The sequence below is a fragment of the Acomys minous genome, assembly GCF_964271855.1.
Source record: "Acomys minous genome assembly, chromosome: 3".
NCBI lineage: Eukaryota > Metazoa > Chordata > Mammalia > Rodentia > Muridae > Acomys > Acomys minous.
The window spans coordinates 109,838,743-109,851,463 of NC_140485.1; the positions used below are offsets into that span (position 1 = coordinate 109,838,743).

A 12,721-nucleotide genomic window follows, 5' to 3' on the forward strand; every position below is an offset into this window, starting at 1 on the left:
CAGTTTCAGAGGGTTAGTCCTTGACCATCATGGCAAAAACAAAACAAAAACAAAAACAAAAAACATAATATGGCAGATATGTTGCTGAAGCAGTAGCTTAGAGCTTATGTCTTATCTACAAATTAGAGGAAGAGAGAGAGAGAGAGAGAGACAGACAGACAGAGAGAGAGAGACAGAGAGAGATAGAGACAGAGAGAGACAGAGACAGAGACAGAGACAGAGACACAGAGAAAGAAGAGAGAGATAGAGAGAGAAGAGAGAGACAGAGAGAGACAGAGAGACAGACAGAGAGGCAGACAGAGGCAAAGAGATGAGAGACAGAGAGACCGACTAGCAATGATGGGGGCTTTTGCAACCTCCAAGCCCAACCCAGTAACATATCTCCTCCAATAAGGCCACGCCTTCTAATCCTTTCCAAAGAGTTCCACTGTGGAGTAAGCATTTAAATATACGAACTTATGGGGGCCAATCTTGTTCTATCACAATGGGGTTTCTCTACTATGCACGAATTAGATGTTTCCAGATCCACCACTGAAATCCTAGACCTTGGTGGTAAGACTTCTTCAGAATTCACGTGGTGACCACAGACCAATGACTGACAACTGTAGACCCATCTGTCTTTGAAAATTGAAATGTCTGAAACGCTGCTTCCTTAGGGACAATGGAAGGACAGGGAATGGCTGACTGCTGATCCCACGCAAAGTGGGGAGGGACAGATGGCCTCCTAGTATAGTAGGAAACTGCCCTGTCTTGTTTACGGATAGTTTGGGCTAATTGGCCATTTATACCAGACAAGACCGAAGAGTCTAAAACAATGACTAAATGACAAAGTCTCGGGGGTTTGTGGAAAGCCGGTTTGAAGTAACAAATAATTTGTTGCCTATTTAATTAATTTAATTCTAGGTCATGGCTACAAATTGATATTGTAGAGCTAAAAATTGAAAGGAGTTCAAGATTATCCTTTCTTTTCCTTCCCTGGGTTCTCTGGTGTTATGTCAGTTAAGCTTGGTGTTGCTATTTCTTTTCTTTTTCCTTTTCTTTCTTTTTTCTTTTTTCTTTTTTCTTTTTTTTCTTTTAAGACATTTAGACTAGCTCAAATGAAAACTGTGAAGTTTATTTTAAGGATAAAGAAAAAAAAAAAACCCACCTCAGACTTCAGAAGTCAGTCAGACAATCAGGGCTCCCAGCAAGAAAGAGTAAGAACATGCAGTGAGAGGAGCAGCCTGCACAGCACTCATCCTTCCTAAGGCCTTGGTCAAAGGACAGGATGCAGGGCCGCTCCACGGGACCTTTCCTTGTGCTTTCTTCCATTGTGCTGGTACCAGCGTCAACCTTGTTTACCTAGCCTTTCCACCTGAGTTCAAAACCCCAAGCATGGGTCTCACAGGCTACTTTAATGTCCTTCCCAGGCCTGTAAGCAAAGAAAGGCCAGGAAGAGTATTCCCAAATGAGCAAAGAGCACCCATGGTATAGTTTTTTCTTAGGGACTCTGCTAGTAGCTTATCTTCATGGTGAATTTTTTAAAATATATTTTGTTAATTTATTCATATTACATCTCAATTGTTATCCCATCCCTTATAACCTCCCATTCCTCCTTCCCTCCCATTTTCCCCTTATTCCCCTCCCCTATGACTGTGACTGAGGGGGACCTCCTCCCCCTGTATATGCTCATAGGGTATCAAGTCTCTTCTTGGTAGCCTGCTATCCTTCTTCGAATTTTTTTTTAACTAATTTGAGGTCAAAGTACTAACTCTATTTCTACTCTCACATCATCTGAACTAGTCACAAGGATTCCAAAAAAAAAACCTAATATGTTGTTTTATTATAATCAAATTGGAGCTAATGTGCTTACTGATTACCATATGCCAGGCACAGTGCTGGGATTTTGGCAAAACTGTGATCTCTCCTGAACTATGCTCATGAATAACTTTATTATACTTATGTTCCAGATGAAAAGACAGGTTTAAAACAGTACAGTACAAACTTGAGAAGGAGTTTATTTTGCAATGGTCTGTTCCCTAGAGATAGACTCTTTTTACTATTGCTCTATTGTCTTGCAGTCATGTAATAAGCCATTAATTAAAATATTATGAAATCTGAAGAACTGAGCCAGTTCTCATTCATGAATCATTAGAGGGCCAAAGAAAGAGGGGCCTAAAAAATTAACAAATATGAATATATTGTTGTGTACTTAATGATTAAGATTGGAAAGATGAACTTTAAATAGATTGTAGCATCAATTGAGAACCTTTGGTATGGTCAGGTTTTAAGTGAGATGATTAAGAATGAGATGAGATGAAAGTTATATGGAAAAAGATCAAAATACAAAACACTGTGCCTTAATATTTAGTAATTTAGTACTACTGGCATTAAAGCCACTGCCAGAGCTCCAGGGCAACAGGAAACACAATACAGTAACAGATTAGATAAGAGCTACTAACAAATGAAAGAAAAGCAGTTGAGTGATATAGGTCCATGGAAAAATAAAACTTCAGTCTGAGAGATAAGCTAAGTAAATATGCAGTGTTTGGTACTAGTAAATAAACATGTTTTATATCTTAATTTCCAAGCATTACTTTGTATTAGAATTTTTTTGTTCATTTAAAGATAATCATAAATCCCACAATAATGGGATTAGCTCAATAGTTTATCCCTTTGATAGTAAACAGATATGTTGAGATTTTTTTTTAACCACATACTATGAAGAAAATATAATTAGGTGATAAATATTACAGTCTCAAATCTATTATTTAAGACATGGTAAGTTTTCATTTAAGCTGCTTTATTGCATTCCTTCTTTTATTAAATCTTGGGATAATTTTGCGCTTTTTCTGAAAGAATACACCTTCCTTGCCTTTCCTGGTTACAAAGCTGTACTTATTTACTTCACTATACAAGAGTATTTCGTATTTCAAAGAAATCTGCAACTTCCTAATATTTGCCAACAATGTATCGCTGATCCAAAAACATAGTTTATGATCATTTCCATGTACAGTTGTTCGTAGAGCTTCAGTGAGAGCCACACAGTCATTACCAAATTCCTGAGGCATGGTGGAGAATATGCAAATGCCCATATGTGGCTTCCTCAAAGTGCTGAAGGTGACACTTTAACCTAGAGCTCTGCACTGGATTTATAGCTGCCAACACATTGATGGCTCCTATGCCAACAGATACAGGGCAGCATTGGTATGTTGCTGACAGGTCTCCTGAGATTGATGTAGTAGACACTAATCCTTACTTCCATAGGACTGAGAAGTGGTGAGGTCACAGGGTTCCGCCATCACACACAGCTCTTGCTGAAGAAGGTTAGTTTGTAAAGGAATAGGATCCACATAATAATGAATTCAGCCTCTTTCCTCCCCTACTGTCTCAACTATGCTTTCTTGCTCTGTTGCTGTCACCCGAGGGATAATGCTTTGAGAGGACCCTCTCTAATTGGTTGTTGGCCAGTGGGCTCCATGGAAACCCCCAAACAACCTAGGCTATTGCCAAGTTTATTGGTTACTCTCCACAAATAGATGGTAACACCCTATTGCTAAAGACAATATTAACAAAACATTGACACCAAGAAGTCCAACTGGTGCCTACCTGGAGTATTCACCTCTACTGAATAGTGTTCCTGGTACTGGAAGGCACTCTGCATACAACCAGAGGAGAAAGGTAAACACGAACCCAGCTACAAACCCTGTGATTCACTACGGTAACCTGCCTGCAAGATATGCTGGTGCAATAGTGGCACAAAAGTTGTAGGAGTAACCAACCACTATCTGCTTAGATTTAAGGCTTGCTCCATCAGATGGAACACATGTCCACCCTGTTTGGGTAAATAAGGACCTGAGACTAGATAGGTCAGATCCCTAGGGAAAAACCAAACACTACTCTTCTGCTACAGAAACATACCAGAAAAATGTCTGCCACTGACATTCTGCTATACTCATGGATCAGTGTCTTGCTCAGCCATCATCAGAGAAATGTCCTCCTGCAATAGACAGAAACAAGTGCAGAGGCCCCCATCTGGACAATGTGCAGAGAGTGAGATACTTTAGACCACTCAGTCCTAAATGGGATGTTTCCATTAAATACATCTTTTCCCTCAAGGCTCAAGGAACTCAGCAGAAGAAGCAGCAGAAAAAGTTGAAGAGCCATTGGGGATGGAAGACACAAAGGAAAAAAGGCCTTGTAGACATAACAGGACTGACACGTATATGAATTCACAGAGACTGAGGCTGCATACACAGGGTCTGCACAGTTCTAAGGGAGAGGGGCCCTGGTATTGAGAGGGGATGTGGATACTAGCCTCTATCTCTCACTTGCTTGGTTAGAGTTACTTCAAGAAAAAAAATTTTAGTCAATTGTGAAAGGTAATGTTTCCCCGATTTCTCTCTCAGCCCTTTTGTGTGGATATACACACATATAGCCTGTGCAGGGTGGCGGGGGTTGAGGGGAAGTGAAGGCTGATTTTTGTGTGTTTCATATTCTGATTCTTTGATAAAAGTGTTCATCTGCTGTAAAAGTTTCCTGGTAGAGGTTTTAGGGTAATTTATCTAGTATTGTGGTATGTAGTATTATAGTACTGTGTAGTATTGTAGTGTTATGTACTATGTAGTAGTGTATCATCTGCAAATAAAGATACTTTGCTTTCTTCCTTTCTAACTTGGATACCCTTGATCTCCCTCTGTTATCTTATTGGTCTAGCTAAGGCGTCAGATAATATATTGAATAAATGTGGAGAGTGGACAACTTGTCTTGTTCCAGATTTTAGTGGAACAACTTTGAGTTCCTCTCCACTTAGGTTGATACTGCCTGAGGCTTGCTGTACATTTCCTTAATTATGCTGAAGTCCATCCCTTGCATCCCTACTCTCTCCATAAGACTTACCATGAAGGGGTGTTGGATTTTATCAAAGGCCTTTTCTACATCTAATAGCATTTGGGTTTTTTTCTTTTAGTTTGTTTATGTGGTAGATTGCGTTTATCAGTCTATGTCTGTGGATCATGTCTGCATCTCTGGGATGAGCCTAGTTGATCACAGCGGGTGATCTTTTAGATGTGTTCTTGTATTTGGCTTTCAAGTATTTTGTTGAGAATTTTTGCATCTATGTTAATAAGGGAAATTGGGCTATCATTCTCTTTCTCTGTTTGGTTTTTATGTGGTTTAGATATCAGGAATTAGGCAGTGTTCTTTCTGTTTCTATTTTGTGAAGTAATTTGAGGAATATTAGAGTTAATTCTTCTTTGAAAGTCTGGTAGAATTCTGTGCTGAATCTATCTGGCCTTGAGCTTTTGGTTTCTTTTTGGTTGACAGATATAATTATTGTTTCTATTTTACTGGAAATTACAGATCCATTTATATTGTTCTCCATTCTTGATTTAACTGTAGTAGGTGGTATATATCAAGAAATCTATGCATTTTTAAAAAAATTTTCCAATTTGATGAAGTACAGGTTTCTAATGTACATCCTTATGATTCTCCTAATTTCCTTACTATCTGTTGTTATGTCTCTCTTTTGCCTCTAATTTTATTAATTTTGATCTTCTCTGTCTTTTAGTCAAGTTGGCTAGGGCTTTACCAATCATATTGGTTTTCTCAAAGAAACAACTTTTTGTTTTCATTGATTTTTTTTGTATTTTTGTTGTTGTATATCTGTTTGTTTTTATTTTCAGCTATGAATTTGCTCATTTCTTATTATCTACTCCTTTTGAGTGTTACTTCTTTTTGTTATAGAGCTTTCAGATATGCTGTTATGGTACTAATATGAAGTCTCTGCAGTTATGTGTGTAGACACAGAGTGCTGTGAACTTGCTCCTTAGAACTGTTTTCATTGTGTCTCCTAATTTTGGGTATGTTGTGTTTTCACTTTCGTTCAATTCTTAAAAAGTTTAACTTTTTTTTTTCTTAATTTCACTCTTGACCCATTTGTTATTTGATACTAAGTTGTTCAGTTTCCATGAGTTTGTGTGCTGCACTTCCTGTTGTTTTTATTGTTGATATTGTTTGCACTTGTGCTGCTGCAATAGGAAGCAGGGTGCTATTTCTGTTTTCTTGTATTTGTTTGCTTTTTCTCTGTGTTCAAAGTTTTGGAGAAGCTTTCATGAAGTGCTGAGATAAAGGCATATATTTTAGTGTTTAGGTGAAATGTTTTGTAAATATCTGTTAGGTCCCTTTGGTATATAACTTCACTTAAATCCAGCACTTCTCCACTTAGTTTTTGTCTGCATGACTCATCTATTATTGAGAGTTGGATATTTAATTCTCCCACTGTCTGTGGGTGAGGGTCAGTATGTGGCTTAAGCTATTGCAGTGTTTCCTTTACAAACTTGAGGGTGTTTATGTTTTTGGCATAGATATTAAGAGTTGCAGTGTGAATAATTAATTAAATGGTGCCCGCCTTTAATGCAGCACTCAGGTAGGCAGAGGTAGGCAGATCTCTGTGAGTTTGAGGCTAGCCTGGTCTACAAAGTGAGTCCAGAACAGCCAAGGCTACACAGAGAAACCCTGTGTTTAAAAAAAAAAACAAAAACAACAATACAACAACAAAAACAAACAAAATAAATTGCAGTGCAATGCAAAGGATTTTTTTCCTTTGATGAATGTGTAGTTCCTTTGCTATCTCTTTTTATTAGTTTTGGTTTGAAGTTTATTTCATCAGATATTAAAATGACTACATGTTGTTAAGGTCTATTTGCTTGGAATACCTTCTTACAATCCTTTTTATCCTGAGGTGATGTCTATCTTTGATGTTAAGGTGTGTTTCTTGGATGCAGCAGGAAGATGGATCCTGCTTTCAAATCCAATCTGCTAGTCTGTGTCTTTTTAATGGGGGAATTGAGACAGTCAATGAGCAGTGTTTGTTGGAGTCTGGTATTTTGTTGCTATGGCATGGGTTCTTCCTCCTCATGATTTGGTGCTCTGAGGATTATTCCTATTTTCTTGGGTGTGGTTAACTTCTTCAGGATGACATTTTCCTTCTTGTACCTTTTTAGAGTTGGATTTGTAGGTACATACTGCTTAAGTTTGGTGTTTATCAGGGAATGTCTTATTTTCTCCATCTTTTGTACTTGAAAGTTAGCTGGGAACAGTAGTCTGGGCTGTCATCTGTTGTCTCTTAAAGTCTGTGGAATATCTGTCCAGGCTCTTGTGCCTTTTAGAATCTCCATTGCGAAGGGCCGCATTTATATATTATTTGCTCTTATTCTCTTGCAGTTTTTAATTTTATTTGTTCTGCACATTAGTTTTATGGTTAATATGTGTCTTGGGGAATTTCTTTTCTGGTATAATTTGGTCTTCTCATGTATGCTTCTTGATAGGCATCTTTTTTAAGGCCAAGGAAATGTTTTTCTATAATTTTTGTCAAAATATTTTCTGTGCCTCTGTATTGAATTTCTTCTCCTTTATTCCTGTTATTTGTAGACTTTGTCTGTTCATAGTGTCCCAGATTTTATGCATATTTTGTGCCTGGGTTTCTTTTGTGGGGGGCTTGTTTTGTTTTCTTTGTTTCATTTTATTTTAGATTTAACATTTTCTTTGATAAAGATATCCATTTCTTCAATTGCATCATCAATGCCTGAGATTCTTTTGTTTGGTGAGTCTTACCTCTGAGTGTTTTGTTTGACTTCTCCAAATTTTCATTTCTAATTCTATCTCGTGTGTGTGTGTGTGTGTGTGTGTGTGTGTGTGTGTGTGATTTTATTTCTACTTTAGTATCTTGAACTTTCTCATCATTTTATTCCACTGATCATGTTTTACAGACTTCATTAAAGGATTATTCATATCTCCTTTCAGCTCCTTGAGCCTATTTTTTTAATAAGTATTTTGAACTCCTTCTTTTGTGCTTCAGCTACATTGCGTTTCTACAGGCCTACTGTAGTAGGTTGTTGGGTTCTGGTGGAGACATGTTGTCTTGAGTATAAATGATTGTGTTTTTGTATGGGTGTCTAGGCTTCTGGGTTTGGGATGCTTGTGATTCTATGTGTTGTACGTGGTCTTCTCTTAGTTGGGTGAGTGTTTTGTTCCTTGGTTTCTGTTGCCCTTTCTGAGCCTTACTAACTTGTATGGGCTGTGGCTTGTCGGGTAAGGAGTGCTTCCGGGACCCTGCCAGATGTGTCCTCTGGGCTTAGAAGAGGATGTGTGGAGAGGTCCACAGGAAGGAGGAATACTGGGTCTGCCATGAAGCTGGCAGAGTATCCAGAGAAAGAAGTCAGGGAGGAAGGACAGGCCCCTGTAGGGAATCTGCTACAGGGCTGGAGATGAGCCTGGAGAATTTTAAATGGAGGACATGAAGGAGAATGAAGATTTCTGTGCCCCATTTTATTTAAATTGGTTTGTAGAAGTGCTTCATATTCTCAGAACTAATCTTTCATTAATCATTTATGTAGCCGACATGTTCTGATGTCTGGCTCATCTTGTTGTCTCTGGTAGTGTTTAAGGAGAGATATTCTTAATCTTTCTTACATGCTCTGTTCTGTCTTGTAGGGAAAATGTCTTCCTTCCCAAAGGTCGATACATATATTGTCATCTAGGACATTAAGTGAGTTGTGTATGCATGTGCCCACAATGTTATTACACAATAGTTATTTTAAAACCTTCCTTTTACTACAGATATATAAATGACAGCTCTGCCATATGCCATTTCATCAATAAATAGCCTCTGTACATATCTGTAGATATGTTCTGGCTTCTCCAGGTGTCTCAGGCTAGTGAGTGGGCCAGCCAGATGGGCCAGGGCTCTCCCAGGGATTGTGTGTCTTAATTATAAAGGCATTTTTATCATATGAAAAGTTACAGGCTGGGTTATCATGGGGTTAGTCCGTGGAACAAGGATAGCATCAGAACCCCCGAGTGCTTCCTGCCGTTTCCTCTCAGGGGAACCATTTCTTCCTGTGTTCCCTTGAAGTGTGGCTGTTCTGGCCTCTGCACATTACCACATCAAAAATAGAAATAGTTTTCGGGGGCTCAGGTTGTTTGCAGGCAAAGTGCATATAAGCGGTTAGCTCATATGCAGCCCCACTAAAGGGTAATGAGATCTCAGGGGAAAGGTTTGTTTTTATCATCTATCTATCATCTATCTATCTATCTATCTATCTATCTATCTATCTATCTATCTATCTATCTATCTTGTTCATCATTCAGCCCTGAGTTTCAAAACCAGGCGGGTTGCCTTGCATATGCCTGCAGGGAAGGACAGTTTATCTGAAGCCTCATGTCGTCTTCCTTTCCCTGGGTGGGCTTCATCCTCTGCCCCCAGAACCCATGAGACAGTGAAAGGTGAACCTTTATGACACAGGCAAATTCTATGACAGCTTACTTTGCTTATATTTTTTAAGATGTAGTTTATTTTTAAAATTATGTGTATAAGTGTGGGGGAGGTTTGTGTGTATGTGTGTACAGGTATCCTGAGACTCCAGAAGAGGGTGTGGCACCCCCTGGAGCTGGAGTTGCAGGTAGCTGTCAGCTGCCTGTCATGCAGACTGAACTCAGTTCCTCTGTAAGAGTAGTACACACTCTTAACCACTGCAATGGTTAACTCTTAACCACAGGCAATCTCTCCTGCCCCTTGTTTGTGTTCTGCCTTACTCTTGGCACTTTGTTGTTGTTGTCTTGTTGTTGTTGTTGGTGGTGGTGGTGGTTGTTTTAGGCTTCTTAGTGTTTGCTTTTTTTGGAGTTCATCACAAATTTAGGATGAAGGCTTTGTTCTTTTTTTTTTTTCTTTTTGGCAAATTTTTGGTTGGTTTTTTTAGCATGAGGGTAAATCAGTATATATGGAGCTTTCAGGTTGCAGAAATGGAAGATATGTAACCCTCACCTTATGTCTTGTCGCTTTTGCCTGAAGGCTTGTTGGAGACGGAACCACTGCAAGGAAGAGATGAGGATGCAATAGCCAGTGCTGACTTCTCTAGCATGCTCTCTGAGGAGGAGAAGGAAGAGTTAAAGGCAGAATTAGTTCAGGTATGTTTAGCAATCTTCTACTTCTATCTTTAGCTCAACACAGGTCCCATATTGCAATTATGCTGTCGTTCATGTAATAAAATGTAATAAATGAATACACTGTAGGATGATTCATTTTCCCCAAGGGGTTTTTTTTGTAATGTTGGTTAATCCACAGTAACAATTAGTGTTAAGTGTGTTCTCCCAGTTCTGCTTAGGATAGAGGCATTGTGTGAATGTTACTCACTTATGGATCAGACGGAATGTGTTTAAAGCCATGGCACAAGCCAGGTGCCGTTGCTCCTCCTTGTCATCCTTGAGTTCAGGAGGCTTCGGCAAGGAGATGAAGAGGTAGAGCCAGCCTGGGATATGGAATGAGTCCCAGGCTAGCTTGGGATGCATAATAAGACCTTGTCTCTCAAACAAAAATAAAGACACCATAGCATAGGCGGCGTAATCTCCTCTTTTTAAGAGAAATTCTTCAAATTGTTTAATTATTTTTAATGAAAATACCAATCATGAGAGGAGCTGACTTGGCTCTTTTTCAGAAGAGTAAGGCTCTGGGGGAGGAGAGGGAAGCTGCAGTTAATTAGGGCTTAATTAGAGCTTTGCAGCTGCTTAGGGCCCCATCGTAGAGAGGGGTAAATGCCAGGCTCATCCCGAGTACAGGTTTGTGCCATGGCTTTTGCTGGCGGTACTCTCTCACCCATTGACTCAGTGCATAGAGGTGTCTCTTTCTTGGCTGGAGAACGACGGCTCCTGAAATGGGAGAACTGGAGACGTAGGAGGCTTCATCCCTTCTGTGTCCGGTTCACAGGGCAGGAAGCTCTTGCTCCCTTGAGAGCTTTGCCCTTTTGCTGACACCGTCTGTCTTACTGGCTCAGGACACCGTACCTGAGGCACTGTGGGAGCTCACGGTCATGGTACGGACTTGGTGAAGTGCAATAAATTGCTTTGGGTTTTATTCTTTAACCTTACTATTTACACTGTGTTCTGTTGAGGCTGACGTGGAATCAATAATCACTCTGCCCAGCCTTCCGAGTTGGCTTTATAGGTGTTTATTCATACATACACACACTGCTATGAATTCCCATTTTATTTCTATTGACACATGATGGTAGCACGTAACTATGGGGTACAGTGTGGTGCACCCATACACGTGAATAGTGTGCAGCAGTCAAATAAGGACGCGCCATATACATACTACCTCATACATCTAGTTTTTTTCTTTGTAGTGAGACCATTCAGTCTCCTGGTTATTTTGTAATGTATAATCAACACTAGCATCCTACTGTGCAATGGGACACAAAAACTTGCTCCTATCTAAAATAATTTCGTGTCCTTTGGCCGTTTTCTCCTCATTTCCTTTGTTCCCTCCCCAGCGTCTACTGAACACTATTTTACTCCCTTTCCATGCTTTTTGGATCAAATGTAAATGAGATCATGCAGTGTGTGTGTGCTTTTGTGTGCCTTCCCTTAGAATAATTCCATCCTAAAAGGCCAACGTGGTCCTCCAACACAACAGGTGAAGTGCCTCGAACCGAGCAGTCTGGCTTTGTTAGCTAGATCTGTGTATGGCTCCTGGTTGATGACACATGCCAGAGTGCAGAACAAAGGTGGCCTTAATGGATGACAAGCTAGCTTCCCATGATCTCGTGACTCAAGAGTCTCCTTCACGACCTGTTTATGTCAACTGTAGTGTCCAAAATGTATGTGCTGTAAACTGCTGCAGGCTAACTAACTGACTTGAAGCTGGAACTTAAGTCCTTCATCACAAAAGCTCAGCGTCAATTCAACAAGGCTTCTTCGGCACCAGAATGACTCCGACAAAGTGCCTTGGTTTGTCAGGGCTCTGGGATTATTGGGATGTGATTACACATGCCTACAATTCAGTGTGTTCTATGTATCCAACAGTGAGCACGTATTAGTCTTATTATCAAGGGGAAAGTACTGGCTTTAGATGGATGCTCCCTGAGTGCAAGCTGCCAGCAACACGCCGACTTCCCTGCCTTTTTAGTCCCAGCATTCAATTTCCAGGAAGCTCCGTTTGTTTCTGAGGCTTTTGGGGTCAGAATCCTGGCGGTAACACCAGATCCTTTGTGACTGTGTTCAAGTTACTGGGATTCCTGATTCCATTCCTCACATGCGCTGGCCGGTGATGTTTTCTGATTTACTTCCGGGTGCTCCAGAGATTAAAAGAATCAGCCAGGGTCAAAGTCAGCATCATGACTTCTAGAGACACTGGTGCAGTGTCCATCACTGAGACAGTGAAAAGACAGAGAACTGTGTCTTTGCTGTGTTCCATCACTCATTTCCACTTCTCTCCTGCTACACTCACCTTGTGCTCACTCTTTCCCCAAATCTTCTTTCTCCCTCCTTTCTCTGTTCTTGCACAAGCGTGTCCTGCCGACTTGCAGACAGCACCGCAGGTCCTTTCCATTGCACACACGTTCAGACTTTACTTGCCGTGCTAGGACCCGGTAACCACACGAGAACACACAGAGATTCACTCCCAGCAGTCTCGGCACTTTCGGAAAGCTCAGCCCTGTGGCAACCCTCCACAGGTGGTCACAGGTAGCTCTCCTCTGTATCTGGAAGGTCTTATTGGGGTTTGTTTGTTTGTTTTTTCTTTTAAGGTATGGAATATGAAGCCTCCATAGAGGCCAGCAGATAGCTCAGCAGGCAAAGTGCCTGATGACTTGAATTAGATCCCCTGAGGTCCACATAGTAGGAGAGATCAAGTCTCACAAGCTGCCTGTGTGACCCCCACATGTGCACCATGGTATGCGCATGCCCT

General features: G+C 40.4%; 1 protein-coding gene across 8 annotated transcripts in view; it reads left to right on the forward strand.

Annotated features, from left to right (window-relative positions):
* The window catches only part of TPD52L1 (TPD52 like 1), a 102,316-nt gene that overhangs the window by 56,931 nt on the left and 32,664 nt on the right, over positions 1 to 12,721 (forward strand). For all 8 annotated transcript variants that reach the window (XM_084775129.1, XM_084775123.1, XM_084775126.1 and 5 more), the window contains one exon: positions 9,830 to 9,945. In XM_084775129.1, the coding sequence (XP_084631255.1) occupies positions 9,830 to 9,945 (116 nt within the window). The remainder of the gene's footprint in view (positions 1 to 9,829; positions 9,946 to 12,721) is intronic.